We start from the raw sequence: 23,809 nt of genomic DNA, 5'->3' as shown, positions 1-23,809 counted from the left end.
TCGTTCAGCAGCCACATTTATATGACAACTAGCGGTGGCAGCAGCAAAGGCAGTGGCAGCAGCGAGAGCGGCGACAGGTTCCTAACGAAACCGAGAGACACACACACACCTTGAGTGTGGGGGAAAAAACAGCGGAGGGAATGGGCCAGGTTGGAGGTTGGAGGATGGCTGCTATGTGGCTTATACAGCGACAAATGGCGAATATATTGAGCTGTCACACGCCCCAGCTCAAAAACCCAAGCCGGAGGTTATGCACACAGACACACGGTCGACTATAATATTGAACAATGTGCACCACAAATCGTCAGAGGGCAGAGAGAGAGGGAGGCAGAGAGCAGTGGCAGCGGAAGCAGAGAGCAGGCCAGTCAAAGCGTCAGACAGAGGCCACTGCGAGGTGGAAGCATTTGATATCCTTGCAGATTTGACCCACGAGATGGTTATGGGATGTGGCTAACATTTGGAAGCTTACAAAGTCGTTACAAACGACTGGTGGAAATGAGCCCACCTCTGGCAGGGTATTCAAAGGGAACGACAATCGGATTCGCAATCGGAATCAGAATCGCAGTCGCGCCTTCAATAAAAAATACGCTGAATGCTTTCACCGTATTTCTCTCTGTGTGTGTGTGCGTGTGTGTGTGTGTGTGTGTGTGTGTCGCAGTATCTGTGTGTCTGTTTGTGGCAGACAATCGACAATTGGCATAAAAAGAGGGGCAAAAGAGATGGCAACCACAAAATGAGTTAGTTGTTTGCCTTTCCAGTTGCGCCTTTTTGCTGTCGCGCCTCTTTTGTGCCCCTCGACCCCTCACCCCCCTCACCCCCACACACACACACATGCATTCACTTTGTGGGCTCCAACCGAAATGGCAGAATATTTGATGGCACAAACGGGCCAACAAAACAGCAAAAGTCATGCATTATAAATTCATTTCCGTGTGTATTGTGATGGGGTTATTTTTTGGCTCTGCCAGCACCGAAAAAATAGGCAGATAAATGGAGTGGATGGTGCCATAAAATGTGCTAATAAGCTGGAGAATTTGTGTCACCGATTGTTGAAGGGGGAGTGGAGGGACTCCGACAGGAGGGACTTATTGAGCGACCTGTATATATTCGAATATATTGACTTTAATGTCCAACAGCAGGAGGAAGCCACAAAACAGGAGAACGGAGCCAGGAAGCCAGGGAGGAGCGCATAAATGACATTTAAGGACAGTCCGCAAAAGATATAAAGGCAAACAAACCCAGGATATCACTGTAAAGGGTCCCACCAAGGGGTCCCACTCCTGCATCCATCGATTGTCCAGCCGCAGTGCCACAGAAGCCTCCTTCTGGCCATTAAAGAGGCCTGAGAGGAGCTTCTGTGGCGTCCACAGACCATGTAAAGAGACCTCCTGCTCCATGAATGGGAATGGAGCTACACAGGTTCCTTCAGAAGAGATCTAGAACGATTATTGCCGCCTTGGACTCCCCGATGTAGAAGGGAAATCCTCCCTACATAATCCTCCAAGCATCCCAACAGTTTTTGGATAACTTAGTTTGAAAAAGTAAAAGCCGCTGATGCTAGCCATTTTCGCTTAAACTTTTACCTTTGGCCCGTGTGGCAGGACACGCCCCAGTGTTTTGTAGCGCCTTAATTGCAGTTGAGTGACATTTGACTCGGCAAATTGGCCCGGGACTGGCCCGCACTCTCCTTGGCTTCTTTGTCAGTCTTTTGCAGGGCCAGACAGTGACTGCATAAATGGTGTGTGTCCTTCTACCAGGCAGAAACAACAACTGAGTGCACATTAAAAATTAAAAACGCCCAACCCCCCGGCCCCCCGGCCCCTCAAGCGGAACCCCAGTCAGGCCGAGGGAAAGCTCAACTCGAAGGCAAAAGCCAAAAGCCAAAGGCAAAGTCGCAACAGCAGAAGGAGCAGAACTTGGCCTCCAACAAAAAGGGAGGAAGTCTAACCGAAGCTTTTGATACCCTAGAATGAAAGAAGAGCCTGAAATCCCTAGAGTCCTGTCAGTACTTGTGGAAATATCTTTAGAGAAGAGTTCCCCATTCCCTACCCCTTTTGAAGGGTATGCCAGACCGCCGGCGAATGCGAGAAACAGGAAGAGAGTAAAAAAGAAGCAAAGTAATTTCATGCATCGTTTAATTTTCATTCGGGTTTAATTTGTGCAACGCCCCAACGAAAACACAGCCCCCCCACTCCCCAACCCACCCACATTTTGCCACCATATCATCATAAAGAGTTCCTTGATGGCACTTCTTGTTCGTTGTTCGTTGTTGCTTTTGTTGGAATGTTTTGTAATACACCATTTAGACCTAATACTCGACAGCCACTTCCAGCCGAAAGCTGGGCCGAAAGCGGAGCTGACAATTGAAACAGCAAATAAAATGAAAGGGAAAAGCAAATGCCAAATAGAAAGGGGCAAAAGCAACACACACGCGTACCAGAAATTGACACCAACAACAATTTTGCGACAAATAAAATTAAATGAGCCGCTACTTTCTCTTTATTTTTGCTGGGGCTCTTTAACCCCTTCATGGAAATGGAATGAATATTTCCACTGGCTGGATTTTCCACCGCTTCGTTCCGAAAATATTAGGTTTCGTGTAAAGAACTGGCAGCAAATGGGGACTCCGGAGTACTAGTTTAAGGAAACTCTTTTCAGATTATTTTATTTCAAATATAGAAACTCTTTTCTATGGTAAAATTCCTTCCCCAAGCAATGCCCCCTTCAGCCTCTTGTCTTGTCCGCGCTCCAAAAATTGTTTCGACTTTAATGAAGTCAATTTTGGGAAGTTCCACTTCCCTGCCACTGCCATCCCTTTTCGTAATTGAAATTTTTTATAGTTGTCGTGCAGTTTGCTATCTTCTGTCTTATTGGATGGTGGATGGAGGGGGAGGGGGGAACAGGGAGCAGGGATCCCTCGTAAGACCAACTTTTATCAGCGCCTGGCGCATTCTTAAAAACAATTTTCAGTGCTCGCCCCCTTCTACTTCTTTTTTGTTTTTGGAGCCGCAACAAATTAATCCCTTTATTTGCATAATTGAAAAACATCAACTGAAGCTGCCAGTCGACAAAATATCAAGAACTCCGAAACAAATGGCCGACGGGCAAATGTCCACAGAGTCAGAGGAGAGCGCCCAGAACTGTCGCCGCATTTTAATGTCACGGAGGGGGGCGGCCTCGGGGGCCCTGGGGAGCTATTTAACATTTTTCCAACACTTTGATAATCGCACTTTGCGGGCAGATTAATTATTTACGAGCCCCGTCTTCTACCTGAGCGGGCTCGCGTCGTTTAACCCACCAGACAACAGCCAAGAGTCGACAAAAGCCCAGAAGTTGTTGTTAAATCTTGGTAATGCCTAAAGCCCCCCAGAACCCGGAACCCCGGAGCCCCAACTCCAACCCCCAACACAGCACGGCGCCCAAGTATATTTGTCGCCGGTCTTAAGAGATTGCGGCGCACAATTTCCGCGCCTTGGTGACCCCGCGCCAACCCTGGAGACCCGCGAACAGAACCGCAAGACATCAAAGCACTCGCGTACACACAGAGGGCCAAAAGTCAACGCGATTCAGGTAAGAATGGGACAGGGGAAATGCCATTTAACAAAGCCAAAGCGAGACAGGACAGAGTGGAGGCGGCTGGCAAACGGTTAGTGGCTGTGGTGACCCCGACACATCCCTGGAGTTTACTTAGTTATCAAATGGTAATATTTCAATTGTGGCGCTTTCCGTGCAGTTGAAATTGAAAAGAAACAATGAGACAGGCGGGAAACCTGGAGGAGAGATTATCTTGGGGGCAGAATTAAAAGGCTTGTCAGGAGTATTCCATGCACCCGAAGGCAATACCCACAGAGGCAAAGGCTGAGGTATAGGCGGAGGCGGAGGCGTCAAATTAATGCGCTAAATGCAATTTGCGGCGCTGAAAAGGCGGCTTAAGGTGATGCCAAGTGCCGGCTCTTTGAGCCAACTTTGAGAGAAGGCAACTTTTACTTGGGCCACCTTTTGCCATATGAATTATGCAGTCTAGCGAGGCTGGATGCAGAGAAAAGTACGAGCCTGAGATGAAAAGCGGTTTAAGTTCTTAAAGAGGTAAAAGCGGTTCAGGAAAATAAGAATTTGATGTGTTTGGGGGCGTTTTATATTGAAAGATGGGCAGTAAATCTAGCAGGTATAGTTTTAAGATAGTAAGCCGTAGTAACCTAAAAAAAAACAATCTATTCGTAGCTAGAGAGCCCACCAGCAATGCCATGAAGGTGGTAAGAAGTTTTCTAAATTAATAAAGATACTCGTTTAAAGTTTGTGGGATTTTGAAGGGCCAAACATATCCCTTTTAATTTATTTGGATGCAGTGAAGGCTGGACAACATTCCACTTGTTTATTTCCCAATCTTTAGGGAGTCTTTAGGGAAGGACTGACATTTTCTTCGGGCGATCAGAACCTTCTATAAAGTGCTTTTGACTCTACAAAATGTGTGGCCAGAACGACCCACGAATAATAGATACAAACCTCATTGAGAGTCTGAGAACTGTGCATAAATGTATTATTGTAATATTACCATCAATAAGGAAGGAAGTTGCATGGAAAAAGTTTAACCTATTTTCAGGCCGAGCATCCTTCAGCCACTCTTCATCCTTTCCAACCATATTAATATTTGATTACCGTTCCAAATGGCACGAAAAATTTGCCTATGCCTCGAGGCCACGAGCGGCAAAAGTTGAGCTGAAATATGGCCATAGAATACGGGCATGGGCCTAAATACATAGAGGGCAAAATTTTAAAATAAGAAAAGCCAAAGAAGCAAGAAGCCGCCAACCGAAGCTTGCCTTCCTTCCTTTCCGACCAATTTTCTTGACTCTTCGTTTTGTCTGCCGCTTCTGTGCTTCTGGCATAATTTGAAGAACTTCCTATTCAACTTTTGCTGACCAGCCCCAGGGTCCAGGCACACCTTAGACACGGATACAGAGGGGGGCTACAGGACTTTACGGGTATATAGATATGTATATCCAAAGACAACTTGGCCCTGGCATATTACCCAGCCCGGTGGAGGGGGGGGGCAGGTATACTTATCCCCACTCGCATGTCCTGGCCCCAAGAGGAAAAGAAGAGTATTATAAATAATTCAGTGGGCCTCGCCTGACCGGAGGCGCTTTAATGAGGCCAAAACGGACTTTTGGCCATCACAAGTTTGAGCAATTTTCGTTACAGGTAAAAGTGGAGAAATTTATGAAAATTTAACTCAAGGAAAACCGCTTTCACTCTCTGTCGCTCTCCGATCAGCAGCACAAGTCGTTAACCGTTTTTAGAGCTGCTGATTGAGATTGCTTTGGGGAGGGGGGGAGACCACGCTGAAGGTAAATATACACGACACATCCGAATGTGGGTGGGACCCCTGTCTGGGCCGGAAGCTCTGCTGGAGAAGATGGGGACTGGAGGTGAGGGGGCCGCAATGCGTTCGGGAAAAAATCAATTTCGCATAAAAAATTCAAACAAAAATTGTATGCCAACCTTTTTTCCCCTGTTTCTTCTTTAGCTCAAGGAAAAGTTTGTGCCAAAGTATGCGTGTCTGTCCGTGTGTGTGTCTTGTGGCATGTGAACTAAATGATTATGCAAATTGGCCTATAAATCGATTGCCAATCGTCGGCAATGCCACAAATTGCCCAACACCGGCGACAACTACAGAAATAAACAACTAAGAACGATACAGTCGTGTATTGCACCTACAAGATACCTTGGACTATGATTTATTTATGCTTTAATAAGGAAGAAAACGATGTATCAAAAAGAACGGACGGAAACGTTCCGAGCCGCGGCTCTTGCCTTGATTGTCCTAAGCAGACCGCGAGCTCTCTCAATTTTGGGAGATGGGAGAGGAACCACGACTGCTAGGTATGTTTTAGGGGTTGTTCTTCGCTATGGCTACTACACACATGGTCTCTGAGTATCGGGTATCAAAATCTGTAATCTGTAATCTGTTCACAATATTCTTTAAACTTAAGAATTCTGGATACCTTGACTCTGCTCGAATTACAGAACCCTTATTTATGTTTCTAGCAATCCAAAGAGTAGAATATACCATGCATGTTCGCAACAACTCAGTTCTGTGCCTCCTTTGGACTCCCCTAATGGCTGGCAAGCTCGTCAACGCACTATAAAAATATCATTATCAGTGCAAAAGTTTGCTTATCAAAGATGACTCCGACAAGATTGGCAACAGCACAACAACAAAAAAGTTGAAAAAATGTGGCAAGGAATTTGCATATTCCACAAGACACAGGACACAAGACACAACAACACACAGGACATGGCCCAGGACAGGGAGCATCGGCTGCTGCCTGCTGCCCGCTGTTGCTGAAGTTGAAAAATGAGAGCCCAGGAAAATTGAATTGCCAACTGGTCGGTCGACTGGCCCCGCCCCGACTCCGCCCCCGGGTTCCTAGCCCACAAGCTTATCATTAAATTCAAATATCAATCAATTTATCATAAAAAGAAACGGAAGCGTCAACCAACAAAAGCGAGACGGTCAAAGAGGGAAGCGTGGGGCGTGGGGATTGGGTGACTGCAGGTTGAAGCTTCTGTCCGGGAGCCCTGGCTAATGCAATCGTGGGGTGGGTGGGCGAAAAAGGAGATGGTCTGTGTCATTAGTTGAGTGAAACGGCGATGACGTTTCTTTCGTTTGCAAGGAAGGAAGATTTCTCTTCGAAAAAGGGAGCACCATCCGGAAAAAAATTTAAAGGGAAACGCGGTCAAAGATATCATATATTACATTTTTGGGAAATATATTTAAATTAAGTGTAATATATTTTATTTTAATATAAAAACATTTTATTTAAATGGGAATTATATTTAATTTAAATGAGATTTATATTTATTTAAAAAAATTAATAATTACAAATTAAATGTCCATCCATTAAAAATTAAAAATATTTCGATTAAATAATTAAATATTTTTCGATTGAATATGAAATATATTTCGATTAAAAATTAAATATATTTCGAGGAAAATTAAATATTATTTAATTAAAAATGAAATGTATATCCATTAAAAATTAAATATATTTCGATTAAAAATTAAATATATTTCGTAGAAAAATTAAATATATTTAATAATAATATAAAAATAAATATATATATTAAATAATTAAATTAAATATGAAATATATTGCGTTTAAAAGTGACACATATTTCAATTAAAAATATTCATAATAATGCCAGAATGTAATTGAAAACTCTTTATTTTTTCTATATTAAACCTCAGGACAGTTTTCTCTGAGTGTATAAATTGTGGTAATGCCGCTCTTTAAACCTGAATCGGACTTTCTTCGTGTTGCAGTGACAGACCCATTGTGAAAGCGCCCAAATGCATACCCGAAAATGTGACAAATATTGTTGGGACACATACACACCCACACACGTGTATCCCTCACACACATGTGGGGTAAATATCTATTTTATTATGCATTTGGCGCCTAATTAAAATAACGCAATGGAAATGGCAACAAAAGTAAAGAAAACCCCCAAACATAAAGCAAAAGTTAGATAAAAATGTAAAATAAAAACCGGAGAAAGAAGCAACAAAAATCATAAAAACAATAACAAAAAGTAATCAAAAAGTGGAGCACTTTACTTTTGTTTGCTCTTCCCCACAGATACGGGAGAGGGGAGGGGTAGGAGGGGTTGTAGGACTGGGAACGTCCGCTCTGGCAGATGTTTTTATAGCTCATAAATTCGTAAGATGCTGGGCGGAATTGGCCAGAAAAAAAAAAAAAACGAAACGAAAACTGGGAGTAAAAGCAACAAAACATCAAAATTCATTGCCTTTTGCCAAGTTTTGTTTATCCTTTCGCTGTCTTGGCATATAAACGCCTCGGTTCGGGGTGCCGAGCGCCCGAATTCCGAGCCAAATCAATACAAAATTGATGAATACAAATGATCATAAAAAACAATAAAAAGCAATGCCAAAAAGCAGCTGTAGGAGTAGCTCTGGGGAGCCTCTGTTGTCTTGTCCTGATTTGGTTATAAAAATCCCAGCCACGTATTTTTGCCCTCCCCTCCCCTCCTCTCTCTCCTACAATTTGGGCAAATACTTTGATGTGATTGGTGGTTGGGGGGTGGGGTGGGGTGGGAGCTAAGATTTCCAGATAAATGCATTTCCATTTATTATTCATATATGATTCTATATAATGACAGCCACAGCCAGCCACTCATTTGAAATTAATTTCGCGGAATAAAGCAGCTAGACTTAAAGAAAGGAAAAGAAATGGTGGAAATGGTGAGGTACACTGAAAGAAAACAGCAGTCTATCTAAACAGAATAAGTTTTTAAAGTGAAAGCAAATGTAGAGACACATTTTAAAGGCGTTTATTGATAAATATCTATATAGGAATATGCCTCTATAACCTTATTTTGGTGTAATTTCTTTCGGTGTAGAGGGAAGATGACAGTACGTACGTCTCAGTCTCAAGTTGTCTTCGGCGCTTGTCTGCACTTGGCGTCTATGGCAGCTACCATCTCCCGGGGAGTCGCTCAGTTGCTCAGCCGGAGACAGGCATTCGCCTCGCTTGATTTCAAGCGTATCGCCATCCAGCGGCACACACACACACACACACACACACATGGCAGTAACCGAGTTTGAGTAAATATATGCATAAGCACACACACGGCACCACCACCACCACCACCGCCACCCACACAGATGTCTTTGACGGGAAATTGATTTCAATCAATCAAATGTTGTGATTACTTTGCCGGGGAATGCAGTGCTTCCCAATCCTAGACCTTGTGTGGTTATGGGGGGGCCATTAGCAATAATTTACTTAAAGGCTTAAAGGGAATTTAAGACACAAACAGTCGACACTTGTCGGATTGACCTTCTTGCGGTCTTGGCACTGTCTGGCAATGAATTGAAGGCATTTCGATGTAATTATTGTAAAAGGCAGAGCTTTCAAAGGATTAAGCAAGTGCCAAGGAGGTTTATTTAGAACTAAAGTGTCTGCGGGGGGGGGGGGATAGAAGACCTTCTGGAAGACCCTGTCAGAGGCTTTCGATGGAGTGCTATATATTTTTCGGATTTCTTCAATAATTTAATGAGTATTCCTCTACTTATGGCTGCACTTTTCCCATTGAGACCCACGTAAATCCACGCTCAACACCCTTTTATATTCAATGCGAATCCTTTTACAATTTCATCTCCTTTTCAGCACTCATTCCCGGACTCCCCTCCGCTCCTGTGCTCCACAAGCAAAAGAAAAATTCGCACTTAATGCAATTTATTAAAATTATTAAGTGCAGCACATACAAATATTGTTGGTAATTAACTTTTCCCATAGCCGAACAAAGAGAGCACGATAAAGGGAGAAAAAACAGCGAAATGGGAGGGTGGCTAAAGGGGGGGATATTAAATATTTAATTAAGCTGCGCGCGCATATTAAAATTGCATTAAAAATGTCATGCAAATGTGGAATTTTTTGTGTGTGCAACAGCCAGCATTAATCCATAAAAGCCCCAGAGGGGGAGGTGGGGAGGGGGTGGGGGGGGACTGGCAGGACAGTAACCCCTACTGAGGGCATAAAAAATGGAATATTCAGCCAACGGAATAACTGAATTCATAAAACGCATTGCAGGCAGCTGGCAAAAATGAAATGTTAACAACGGCCAAAGCCGAAAAGTAGTTGACACACCCCGCACGCACCGCCGCATGCCGCATGCTGCATGCCACTGAAACATGACCAACGAGGCGTATGAGTGTTGCATTGAGAGAGAGAGAGAGAGAGAAAGACGGGGAGAACTTTTGCGGCACGCGCGAGCTGACATCAAAGTTATTGACAACTGTAAAGTTCATGTAATCTGTACTCGCCGCCCCCGCCCCCCCTCTTCTTCCCCCTGGCACATAGTAAAATGCCAGAATTCAATTAAAATTGTATGATATGCACAAAGCATTCAGCGGATCCGAAAAGATGAGCGGCCGAAAGAGGGGCTGAGAGAGGACTATGCATTTGTATGGGTGTGTGGCTGACACTTAACTGTCATAATGAAAGCAGTTGCATGCCCACTCACACCCACAAAATCCACTCAAGCTGCCACGTACACAAACGCACACAGAAGCGCACTCAAACACACACACACACACTCAAACGCTCATTGAGGCCATTGGCAGTTTCGGCTGCCCCTCAGCCCCCAGCGATGCTCCTCCACTGTTCTGCTCTTTTTGGGCTCTTCTCTCTCTCTCTCCTGCTGCTGCTTCACTTTGTGGTGGCGACAACTGCACACAAGTGCTGCGCATTTTGGTATAAATTTATGAGTTCTCTACCCACAGATCCGGGCATATGGACTTTGAGCAGAACAGTGGAAAAAATAAGACAATTATGGAAATCTTTTGGCATTTATAACTTCAAACGACTCGTCACACAAGCTCTATATATATATTTCCGCTACGATTGATCCGAAAAAGAGCATTCAAAATCGTTTTAAATCCCTACAAATACATTTTCTATGGCCATCTCTCATTTTTTTTTGTTCTCCTTTTTTTTTTGGACTCTCCTTGAGCATCATTTGCGTAACGATTTTTGTGCTGAGCTTTTCGTTTTTGCGCCAGAAGGAAATAAAATGAAAATAACCATTTAAATGATGGTTATAATTTAGCTAACAATTTGGCTGGCATTGTTTGTTGCTGGGCCATCTGCTAATGCGGCTTTATGGCTGCGGACACTGCTCTCTCTCTCTCTCTCTTTGGAACAATCGGATAGCCTGTAACCGGGTGCTCATGTGCATGTGGATATGCAAATGGGGTTGTTAACAGGATGTTGCAGCATGTTTGTCATAAATTTTACTCGATGTGGGCCTTGGGCTGGCCACCCTGTGGGATGGTGGGATGGTGGGCCCCACAAATCGACCATCTGCAGTGACCTTTCAACTGACGGCCATAAAACTGTCTCACTCTCTCGCACCCACCCGGTGGCGGGCCACTTTGCAACTTTAAGACCACGAAACGGGCACGAAACGGATGCGATAAGCTTTGGCCCAGCAGTTTGCCGGCTTAACCCGTCCGCATACACACACACACACACTCGGCGCACGGCACTCTGGCACACTCAGCTGGAGCATTGATTACCACGAGCCAAAATAAATTACGGCCCCCGGTCCAGTTCAAATGGTAAACTTTCTCCGCACAACTTTCACTTGGCAGCAGCCGGAGGCGGAATTTTTACGCTCTATTTGCTCTACAGTCACTGCCAAAAATTCACTGCAAGCACCTAACAAAAAAGTGCGCCTTATTCGAGTCCACATACGGACTAGAAGATACCCGCTACTTGGTTTCATTAGAGAAGATGGGGTGGAGGTCGGTGAGAGCCTTGTAAGCCTCATGGAATAAGACTTTCAGATAGCATGATATTTTAGCTGGTGGGAATACCATAACAAAGGCTAAAGACGGCGTATTTTGTTGCTAGTTTCTTGGGACCGATAAGTAAGTCTTTTCTGTGCCTCTCCCAGGAATGTGTTCCTTGTTCTTGGATTCTGGGGACCGACTCAAGCTCTTGCAGTCTCTCTGCTAAACACCGACCGTTCAAGTGCTGTTTGTTGAACATTTCCTTGTGTCCATCACACACCATGACCACAGGGTAAACCTGGAAAGAAAGGGCAAAGGGCAAAGGGCAAAGGGTGGAGGGAAGACAAAACTAACATTGAGCTGCCGCTGCCATTTGCCAGAGCCAGGCTCGAGTGCGTTTAGTCCTAGAGATGGGTGCGTGTCAGGCGGTGGCATGCGAAGCAAATGATGCGTGAATAAATCAGCTGGAATTCCAAGAGCATGTAAGTAATGTTTCCCTGGTCAAACACGAGCCCATCCCTACGGTGGGGCAGGCGGGAAGGGAAGGGGTGAGGAGAGGGGAGAGTGGGCAGAGTCATGCTTCCGAGCATTCCGCTGGAATGTATGTTCAAGGAAATGACAAAAGTGAAAATATTTCAAACACTTTGCCCAGAAGTGAGCAAGAACTTTCTTTTCTTTCCATGTATGTGTGTGTGTGTGTGTGTGTGGGTGTGTATCTGCGAGTGTGACATCGATTGAATTGTCTTTACGCTTTGGTGAGCGGCTTACATGACTTAGTCTAAGCACTGATTGTCTGCCCGCCGCCCCCCCACCAGCACTATCCTAAGCCTTTCACTTGGCTGCGCTCTCTCTTAATCAAGGGCTGCGCTCTTCCTCTTAATCAGGGGCTGCTCTCTCTCTCTCTCTCTGATTCAAGGGCTGTTCTCTCTTGAGAATGAAGGATGGCCCCTCACAGATCGCCTAAGCAGATCTGCCGCATCGTTCTCTCCCCTGAGTGATGCCATAATCAATCACTTGCCCGCTTTCGATTCGTCTCACAGATTTCCCTGCTCGATTTACACATTTGATAATTCTCCAACTCGGAGTCCAAATCAATTTGCTCGCCATCAACGCCCTTGAGGTTGAGGGACAGCCCGGGGCCCGCCTGACCTGGAAAGCCTTTTAACCTAACATTTGCCTTTTCTGCACCCGCCGGTGCCCCCGCCAAGGGTATGCCGTGGCCGTGCTGATTATTTTATGCCTGGCCGGTCGGTCGGTCGGTTCGTCCGGTGGTCGGTGTCATGTTGTTGCTGCTCCTGCCTTCCCCTTGTATTTTTTGATAAATTTTCCATATCGTTAGCAGCAGCTGAGAGAGAGTGGGGGGGAGACCGGGACCCTTTCGGGATCCATTTTAAAGGGTGCTTCTCCCCCTTCAATGTTACGGGTTTTTTCAGCTTTCTTTCGTTTCTTCTTTTGGGGGTAGCTGCACATTTTGTTGTAATACAATATTTTCCCCATTAGGAGCCGGGCGCTGTCGGACAGGCAAATGGCCAAGTGTCAGACGGGCGGATGGAAGGCGGCAGGCGGTGGCGGACAGCGGCTCTGTTTGCGCTTCTCTGTTCCCGGTTGCTCTTTTGCCTCCCACACCTCTCTTCCTGCACCTCTCCCCCTTCTTTCCACCCCTTCTGCTGTTACTTAAACTTTGAACATTTCGCACATGCCGCAAGTGGCGGTTCCATGGAGGTGTGCCTGGGTATGTTCGGTATTTTTTGAAGGAAAATTGCGATGATTTGTGTGGATTGTATTTTAATAAATTTATTATTTACATATTTAATAATTTTTAAATATTTTTAAGACATATTTCGTTCATATAATTCAAAAATAAAATTATTTGGCTGTTAGTTAAGACCTAAAGAGTCTCTAAATTCGCATTTTTATGTCCAAATATATATTTTTCACAATTCAAACATTGCCTTCATCCAGGGATAACCTTAACCTTTGGTATTTTTCAAGTTTGTTTAGGTCTGGACCACTTTTGACCCACTCGCACAGGCAATGCCTCCACCGTCGTCGTCCAACATTCCCACACTAGAGTCCTACTGGTCCTCCATCCTGCTGCCTGGCTAATGGAACGTAAAGTCTGCATGATTAATAGGCGTCAGTGGGTCGTTCGTCTGTGCCTCGTCCTCGTCAGACATTAATGCTCAATCCAACCCCTCCTACCCCCACCCCTACCCAAATATGGGGCTGCCCCACCGCCGAACCTATAACTTTTTTTGCTGCCGCTTCGCTCTAATGATTTCAATACAGCCAACGAAAAAAAGAAGAACCCGAAGAAGTCAACACACAGAGACCTTCATTTTGTTTCAATTTGCTTGGGGGCGTTCGTCCTCTGACCGGATCGGACTCAATTCAACCGAACCGAACCCGACCCCGAGCCCGAGCCCGAACTGGACCCTGCCCCTCGCGCTTGCCTCTCGGACTTCCCTCCACTGTTTGTCTTGTGTCCTCGATGTGGGTGCTCCTCCTTTTTTGTTGGCTTTCAGCAGTTCGGCTATTACTTTTAATTGAAATGCTACAATTTCTGTTTGTCTTGCCTCACGGTGCATATCAGCTCACGAAAAACAAATGTAATCTCCCCATTAAATTATTCGAAATTTGGAAATATATTACCCGAGGAAGAGAGCCATTAAAGGGTGATAAAAAATGGTATCCAGGAAATAATATTAGAGTGGTTAGATATATATTAAATCTCTAAGACTTTTTGTAATCAAATTATGAGCCTTTTAAGTGCTCAATTAATATAGGGATTAGGATAAAGGATGTAGGGAAATTAATCTACAAAATATGAAAAAATTAAAGAGAAATCCCCCTGAAGCAAGGCAAAGAATTTACAGAAAATGTATCGCAGTACTTCCCAGGAAATTTCTAGGAAAAAAAAGTAAATCTACAGCCCTTGAGTTCTGCAAAATAATATCTTGAAGCAATTCCTGGAATATGAACAGAATAAACCTTTAGAAAATATTTAAATGCGATTAAGTTTCTTTCGTTTCTATACCACCATTAAATAAAGGGGTTTCCATGCCTTCTACTAGACTCCAAAATATATACAAAATATAATTGAATATGTTTCCATTTTAATTCTTTAAACTTGATCCCCTTCAGAATTAAATAACGTAAATTGTTGGTAAAAACAATATTAATACAATATATGTATGTATACATCAGGGGCTATGATATGCTGTTACGTGATATCGAGAGAAAATCCCTGAAATTTATCAAATTAATACGCGAAATTCCATCAGCAGTCAAGCGGCAGAGCGGCAGAGCAGCAGAGCGGCAGAGCAGCAGAGCAGCAGAGCAGCAGAGCGGCAGAGCAGCAGTCAAAAGTGTGACTCTGTCATGTTGATTGCACAATATATTATGTATATTTAAAATGCCTATATAATTGGAACATAAAATACGTTTTATGGCAATTTGTCCGTCAAAATGTTGTTGGCCAGAAATGAGCATGAAATATGTACGAATTTGTTTGGGAAATCTCCGAGAACTATCGCCCCCCCTCCACCCACTACTAAGGTAAGATTTATTTGTGTTTGTTAGCTGCCTTTACGAGTATTACCTGCTGGCAGAAGAAGAAAAAACCATCGAGGAGCTCCCATCAATTGGGCAAATGCAGAGATAAACTTCAACAAAAGCTTAGTGGCTCAAAATGTTGTTGTCTGGCAAACACATGACACATGGATACGACTCTGTGTGTGTGTGTGTGTGTGTGTGTGTGTGAGTGGTATCTTTTGTGGGAATCAGTGTGTACACAGAGAAGAATGCACACCCACAGAGAGCGGCAGAGATGGAGAGAAACACAGTTGCTCTTGGCCATTGTGGCGACACAATTTTATTTAAACAAAAGCCTACTTGAGCTTTTGCTCAGTTTGCCACAGCAACAATTTAATATGTGTGTGTGTGGGCTTAGAGCCATATGATATGGCCTTAAGTACCTACATATGTAGCACATAATGCCCCCCACATGGACCATCTGCTGGGTAGGCCTGTGGGGCGTATAAGTTTTGGCCGGGGTTTTCGGATATAAATAATAAACGAAAGTGATATTCCAACAATAAAGAACACTTGTCATAAGCCAAAAATCTTCTAAAGGAATATTTCTGTACAAAAGAGCGAATGGTGGCTGGGATGAGAATATTTAAATACATATCCCAGGGCTATTCCGCAGAGCTGTTTCCAATCAGGAATTTATGGCATACTTATGTGGGTCTAGAATAATGAAGAGTTTTGTATAAAGATTGGTTCTATGTGCTCCTCCCTTCCCTGTTTCAGAAAATTGTCGCAAAGGCAACTTAAAACTAAAAATATTTCATTTTATATCTATTTTCCAGATTTAAATTATAATATTTTATATTTTCTGTACAAAGGATCAACTTATACATTTTTTATGGTAATTTTTTGGTTCCTATCTCTTGCAAACTCATGGAAAAAGAGATAAATATTGTTAAATAATAACCCACTTAAATATATTATTTCATTGACATATAGAAAGTGCGTTCCATAGAGGTATTTATCTGCCAAATCTATATTTATCTACTCAACAATTTTCAGTATATTATTTTCATAGACATATAATCTCCAATTCATTTATTTTCTTGGTTGAATATTTCTAAGACCATTAATTCTGTGCGCTTGTCTTGTGGTTAACCTTAATTGACATATTTCCCAGCCAAACAATTTCCACAGACAGACTGAGAGAGTGGGAGAGCAGGGTATCATCGCATTCCATATGATTACTTTGACCTGTGGCCCTAGCCGCCTTTTGATTAAGTGAGTCAAGGGCACACTTTGCTTCTGGGGGCCACAACTTGATTAATGGCAAATTGTAGGGCAGCTTAATGAGCGGAATGTACTCACCGAGAGAGACAGAGAGACACTGATATGGAGAGAGAGACCTAACATTACATATTTGTGTGTTTTTGTATATTATTTTGCAGAAGCTCAATGAAAGTTCACAGAAATTTCAATGAAATTTCATATTTACGTGAAGCCCCCGAGGATGAAGTATGGATACAGGGTGCGGGGGGGAGGAGTGGGTGAGGGTTTGACGCTGTCAGAAGCAATCAGGCTGCAGGCGATGCTCGGCAATATCAAAGAGCGTATTAACATGCAAAGCAGGGGCCACAACCAAAGTCAAAGCGCCACAAAAAAAAAGAGAGAAAGAACGAAAGAAGGAAAAAAAAGAGGAACCGAAGCGAACTTGACTTGCCACAGAAGGCGCAACAAAATTGAAAACCATTAGGATTAATGTTTAGTTGAAAGATTTGCGCGTTAAGCCATTTTTACATGGCTGCCTTTCCAGCGAACGCCCATCACTGCCAGCCACTGCCAGCCAGTGCTTTCAGCCAGGCCAATTGCTAATGTAGTTTATGTGTAGGAGAATGGAGGAGGCGGAGGAGGAGGATGTGGAGGAGGAGGATGATGGGAGCCTGGGTCTGGTGGCTCTGGTGGCTCTGCCTCTTAATTTTAACTGACGTTCCTCGGCTTCTGTTGCTGTTAGGCTTAGGGCGAGACGCACAAACGACATGTAAAATGTGACATTTTAATGTATGCAAATGAGACGTTGAATTAAGCCAACGCACACACACCCACACCCACACCCACACCCACACTTACATTTGGAGGGGAGAGGGAGAGACTCCCGCTGGCGTGCAAACATTCACTTGGTTTCATATCCGTTTCCGCTGCCGTTCAACTGTGCAGCAGCCGCCTCTGTCTTTTGTGATATGATTTGAAAATAATGAAAGAACGTTAACAGCTTCTCCCTCTCACTCTCCCTCTCGCTCTCTGTCTCCCTCCCGAGCTATTAGCAGCCCCCGCACGTGTCTGTTTTAGCGGAAATGTCAACTTAACTTGCCCCAAACCCCGAAAAACTGCGACAAAAGCCAAAACCAGGCACAAAAATAGCAAGTGAGGAGGCCATGGGTGAATATTGCGACTACAGGATACCCCATACCCGGATTAAGCTCTCAGTATTCGCAAAGGGAACGCAGGAAATTCTTTAAGGAGCCAAAATACTTCCTTCACACACACACAGGACTCCAATATCCCCCCGACATGGGAATAAACGAGGGGAAGACGAAAAACAAACCCCAAATGGGGGACTTGTTGTCCAATTTATTAATTTCTATTCCGTCTGCGTCTAACAATTTGTTCTTTGTCTTTGGACATTCGACATTCGATTGTTTGGTCTTTGGATTTCAATTTGTTGATTGTTTTTCCTGGGATTTTTCCCTCGAATTCAGTTCGAAAGGCGGACAACATTTTTTCCGTTTTCTCTCTCGTTTTTTGTCATGAAAAATGCTGTAAGAAAATTGTTTGATTATGAAATCTGTAAAGTTTTTTGTTGTGGGTTGGGATTTTCCGGGAACTCTGGCAAAGATTCAAGGAATTTCTGTCTTCACTTGAAAGTTGTTGGAAATTTGTTTAAGTATTGCAATCTATTTTTGGCACTGCTTTGGAGAGGATCGAGTGGATGCAGAGAAAGCTCTGAATACACCTTATAATACGCCCAAAAAAGGCTTCTATGCTCGGAAGTTCTTTGGCTATTCATTCATCATCATCAAACCTTCTCTTCAATCCCAATCTCAAGGGGAAACTTGTCTAATTACAACCCCTATTTAATCTAATGCCCAAGCCTGACCTCTGCACACACACACACACACACACACACGTTAATGTTGTATAAAAATAATAAAAATGTTCATGGCCTAAACCAGCAATCCCCACATTTATTATGGACCATTTAAAATGTGTTCATAATTAAAGGGAAAGGGCATTGGAGCGTTGGAGGACTCACCGATTAGGACTAATATCACATGTAGAATGTACCAAATCTGCAAATGGGTGGCTGTCCTCGACCTCGACCCCGAGCCGGTCTGTCTGTGGGGGCATCCCTTGCCCGGAGCCTGTTGCTCCAGCCGCTGCTGATGATGGCATTGGTGGTGGTGGTGGTGCTCCTGCCTCTGCTGGAGCCAGCGAGAGGATCTCCGCTGATGGTGGGGCGCCAGCTGGTGCTGGCTGTACGGCTCCAGTCCGCACATTTCACGCAGTAGTTGCTCCTCTGGTTTTTGGTTTCTATTCCCCAATGAGCCACACGCCCACACGCCCACACGCACTAATGTCTTTATTAATTTCTGTGTGAAAATTTCACTTATTTCGTTTGGACATTAAGTTGTTTTCGGGTGGGGTTCCCCTTTGTGGGTTGTGCCTGTAATGTGGTTGTTGTTGCTGCTGCTGCGGTGCCTCTGTGCGGTAATAAAATGTTGGCTATTAATCACTTTTAATCGCGACGCGAACGAAACCAACAAAAACATCAGAGAAAAAGTTAAAGGCAAAAACTATTAAACGGCATAAGGATCGCCCCTGGGTCTACCCTCCCTCTCCTCCTCTCTGGGAAGGAAAGACTGCAGTCAAGTTAAAGACATAAATTTTCAAGCATTTTGGGCAAAGATTAATTACACAGCAGCCTTTCCCTCAGCGGAAAATGCTGGGAAGTGCGACAAAAGCGTGGAAAAGCCAGCGAAACGAAGCGAAAGGAAACCCCATGCAACATAAATTCAAAATCCTTTGGGCTCCCATTCGCCCCCCAACCCCCCTGCTCTCCTGAGTTGATTTAGAGCGTCACGAAAGCGCTTGCGAGGCAATTGAGTTGGCAAAGGAGTCCGGGCAGGGGAAATGAATTGGAGGCTGACGTCGAGGCCCAGTTAAAGTTGTTTTCGAGGCCAAGTAACTGTCGGAGTTGCTGTCCTACTGCCTCACAGAATCGTCGCCAGGGTTTCCTGGTAAACGGCAGAGAAAGGCAACTATCATGGGCAGGGAAAAAAAGAAGAAGAGCAATGTATGTACCAGAACTGATGTGTAGACAAATGTGTGTCAGAGCACATGGAAAATAAACCAGAAAATATTAATTTATCTTGGAAATCTAAATCTAAAATGCTGTGAGAGCTGAAGCCTCTGCAGGGTTTTGATATTTAATACCAAAAAGGAAAAATAATCCAGGCAAATAAAGATATAAATACTGAGCTTCATTTATAGAAATAAATACTAAAAGGATAGTCCTTTCCTTTCATGAATAGATACCATTATTTGCCCCTCTCTCCAAGCTCCCACTCCTCTTGCATCGAAAAAAAAAAACAGACCATGAGATATATGACCCCTACATGAAACTAAATAAATATTAAAAGACACACACATACCTAGGAAAAATATTCAGCAGAACTACAGCAAAAACTATAAAATATAAAATATCAAACACCAATGGAAACAATAATTATGTCACGTAGATAAACAATAAAAAATGATTAAATTGTTGTTGCGAGAAGCATTGGAAAATTCATCAAAAATGGTAACATTTTTCACAATCTAATAAATAAATATTTTTCGTGAAATAAATGGAACATTTTGAGAATTTATTAGAAAAAGCCTGCGATAATGATGCATTTCGGATGGAATCAAAGTTCTAGGCTAATAAATATAATTTCCGCATTATGGGATATATATTCTGAAGGAGAATTATGCTCTTTTACTGGTAAAAAGATAGTTTTTCTAATACACTCATATAGTTGAAGAAATGTATCCTTCAAACTGGTGAATAAAATGAACTAAATAAATATAATTCTGATACGAAGATGATTTTTAAATCAAATGAAATATTACACCAACGAAAGATGATATTGTACAGCTGGCAACCTGTCTACTCTCCTTCAAAAAACACTTTTTTAATTGTCATAAAAACAGAACATATACGAGTATGTACCACAGACTATTTCTAGATAATATATGTATGATATTCCACTATCATCTGACATTATTTGTTGGCAATTGAAAAAATACACCGACAACAAAAGCAATTAACAAATATTTATAAATATTTATGCATACACATATGTAAATACCATGTCAGTAGTTGACAGCTAACAAAAATGTTCAAAAAATTTTCAATTTTTGCTCAAAAAACTTTGTTCGCGTCTGACATTTTTTGCGTTGTTTTCGTTTTGTTTAAAGCAAACAATGGCGGAATAACACACAAATAAATAGCTAACAAGTCAGGTGCAGATAATAAACCAACAAAAACAACAGCAAAAACAACAAAGCCAACAACAGAAGCTGTTATTATAATTACAACAACATCAGGGGCTGAGCAAATTTAGTCAGCGCCTAAAAATATGCAGCACGAAATGAATGTCCAAGACCCTGCCACAGAAAGGACATTCCAGCCCCAGACCCCAGCGAGGCAGCATAATTAGCCTAAATGGGAGCAGGAGCCAGATAGCGCGAAGGAGAGAGGAAACGTTGAGAGGGACAGATAGACAGCGAACAAAAATGACAAAATATAATTAAAGATTAAACAGTGCTCGGGTCAGACTAGAATTTTCTGTGGCAATATTTCATGCTGAAATATCCCGAGGTAAATGAACTCAAGCCAAAAAGGAATCGCGGAAAAGCTGAGCTACAGTTGACACTTCTGCTTCGTCTACTTTTGCCAGGCACTGTCTTCAATGGGTGTCTGCTTGGCCAAGCGAAGACAGGGAAAGATTTGCTTAAGGTCTATGTGGAAAATCTAAGGGATATTTCCAATTGATCCTTCACTCTTTTAGGCACTATTTAAAAAAAATTTCAACAGTTTTTTTTTTTTTTTTGCGTTTAAAAATGCCTGAGGATTCTTTGTTTTAGACAGCAGCTAGCACAGAATATAAATCTATTTCTGAGAAATTATTTTGTGTTCTTCATTGATCCTCACTTTTTTGCATGCACTTTTTAGTTTAGTTTTGTGTGGAAATTAATTGTTTTTTTTTTTTGGGAGTTACTCTTTTTCTTTTGTAATTTTCAGTACTTTGGGATCTGGCTGTTTTTGAGCCCTGATTACTTCTTGTGCTCCACTTTTCGCGCTTTAATTATCCGCAACCGCAACAGTTTTCTCAGTTTTTCCCCCCAATAGCCGCAGCAGGAGCAACAAATGCCTGACAAATGTTTGTGGCACGCAACAAATGCCGCATGCCTGCCTCAAAAAAGTTCCATTTTCACATCTATTTTTAGTTGCCTTTTTTTTTAATTTGCCTTTGCCATGCGTTTCTGTTGTTATTATTTTGATTTTTACTTTTATTTCGTTCTGCACTTGCACTTTTTACTCGAACACGGAATTACTTTTAGTGGTCGCTCTCGCACACACACACTCTCTGCCGCTGTGTCGGTGTGTGTGTGTGTGTGTGTGTGAACGTGCGTGCCTGTGTGTGTGTGTGTGTGCTTTTGGGATGTTCGTTTCGTTTGCTTCAGATTTGAGTTTCGCGCGAGACAAAAACGACGTGCGTTCGTCTGGGAGTGTAAATGATGACTAAAAAAAACTCTGCCTCTGTAGCGACTTGGCGGAGGTGGCGCCCCCAAGGCGGTCAGTGCGGGAAGCTCGCGCGTCGTTGGTGCTGTCGGCGAAAGCTCTCCATTCGGCAATAACTGCTGAGAGAGAGGGCACTTCGGGTCTCGGACTCTCTCGTGGGAGGACACGTTCTCTTGTTTGATTCGATTCCACACTGTTCCGCCGAGAGAGAGAGAGAGAGAGAGCGCGCTGTTATGGGAGGGTGGATTAACATTGCAGCTTGCTCTCTACTCGTACCACCCTCTCTGAAAACAGTGAGGTAGGCTAACAGCCCTTCTCAATGATTGTGTGGGTTAGTTAACAGCTCAACAGTTTAAAAGGGGATGTTTTCTAACATACATATTGATAGCAGCTACATTTTTCTAGGGCATAACTAACATGGCTAGCACAAGCCATACGGAAAGACATAATTTGCAGTATTTCCAAAGTTTGTTTTATATCTTTAAATATTTGACATCGTATCAAGTGTTATCTCAATTAAATCTCCAAGTCTGGTTACCTTTCTCTAGCGACTAAGCCTAGGAGGACATTGAATAAGAGACCATCTAAAATTAAAAATGTATTCATTGGTGTGTGGAATTTATGATTTTACAGTACATAGCCACTAATCATTGCTTAGTTACCAGTTCCAAGTTGCATCGACTACATAGTCCTTATGTTTATTAGTTAGTTTAGATATCCTGGCACTCACTAATTGTGCAGGTTAGTTAACATTGCTTTGGCTTTAGCCAGCAGACCTGTTTACCCTTTACAGAACATTTAACATCACAGCTCATCGCTTTACATTTCCATCTAACAGTCCTGTTAAAATAGTGGGAATTTGTATTGGCCTTACATGCGTCTGTTATTTACATCTGTTAAGAAACCTTAAAATCTCTTTAACCTAATGTTTGTCAATGAATAAGCATTGTCAGCATGATTGTTAAAGAATTTGGTGGGCCTAAAAATAAACTGTACTTTGTAATCATGTTAACTGATTTTCTTATATAGAGTTTTTTGCTATTGAAATTTTATAAATTCCTTTTATGGGTAATCAAATGCAGCTACAAGGATGTGGTTTGTTGTCTGATGTATTAATAACAGTATTTTCAGGTGTCTATTAAAAGATATCCATAGAAAAGATACACTTAAGTGATGCCTAAAAATCTCGACCTGCCTGAAGAGTGCATTCATTACAGATAAATTCGCTTAGACTTGATTTTTTGTAAAGTTATATTTTCAATGGAAAAAAACCAGGAAATCCAGACTATTTTTTCCCACCATATATTTTTCTAGATTATTTTGACTGGCAAAGATTTATCTCAAAGTTCTCAGAACTATAACGACTTCCTTCCTCTCCTCCTCAAGATTGAGCAGGATGAAAGCAGGGACCCTGTTGACCCGTTTAAATTTTGACTGCAAAAGCACTTCCACTTGCTTTGACAGCGCACAATTAAAGCCTATTAAACGAAGGGCACAATAAGTGTATATGAGTAAATGGAAATATATGGACAAACGAGGATATGTGGGGATATGGAAATCAAATATAAATGGCGCTTTGCGTAATGAAATAAAATGTAAATTTAACTGTCACTGTAAACCACTTAAAATAAATATGAAAAATTATCACAATATTTAATGAACCAACAGACCAGAAAGCCAAACTGAACTCCGACTGATGACGTCAGTGGGGCGGTGGACTGTCTGGTAGGGTTATTAAAAATTATCCCTGATATATGACTTTATCTATGCGATGCATGCCACCACCCCCCTCCCACCGCAGCTCGAAAAGCGAGAGACATTTGTTTGCCCAACAAAATGACAATGTGAGAGAGAGAAAAAAGACGTGGAAATCAAATGGAAAATGCATGAAAATGGTGCCATACAAAAATGGAAATAATGTAAATGATTGCACTCTGTGTGCATTAATTGAGTTAAAGTTTTATTCATCAATTTAAAAATTGCTTAAACGACAACGGGCAAACTTTTCAAGGTTTAAGTTTCGTTGCTCTGCGGCCAGGCATATGCAAATGTTTGTGGACCCAGCCTCACGTCTATACCTATCTCTATTCCCATCTTCAGAGGCTTGCTTTTTG

The 23,809-nt window shown here is 42.7% G+C and overlaps 1 protein-coding gene across 1 annotated transcript in view; it reads right to left on the bottom strand.

The window, feature by feature from the left end:
- LOC108164295 overlaps positions 1 to 21,675 on the bottom strand; it is a 42,312-nt gene extending 20,637 nt beyond the window's left edge. The window contains exons 1-2 of the mRNA XM_017299942.2: positions 21,462 to 21,675; positions 18,162 to 18,609 (exon numbers count right to left, since the gene is read on the bottom strand). Of these exons, the coding sequence (XP_017155431.2) occupies positions 18,162 to 18,405 (244 nt within the window). The 5' untranslated portion in view covers positions 18,406 to 18,609; positions 21,462 to 21,675. The remainder of the gene's footprint in view (positions 1 to 18,161; positions 18,610 to 21,461) is intronic.
- Between the last annotated feature and the right edge of the window lie 2,134 nt (positions 21,676 to 23,809).

The sequence above is a fragment of the Drosophila miranda genome, chromosome 4 (assembly GCF_003369915.1).
Source record: "Drosophila miranda strain MSH22 chromosome 4, D.miranda_PacBio2.1, whole genome shotgun sequence".
Classification (NCBI taxonomy): domain Eukaryota; kingdom Metazoa; phylum Arthropoda; class Insecta; order Diptera; family Drosophilidae; genus Drosophila; species Drosophila miranda.
This window is presented reverse-complemented; position numbering and strand designations above follow the sequence as displayed.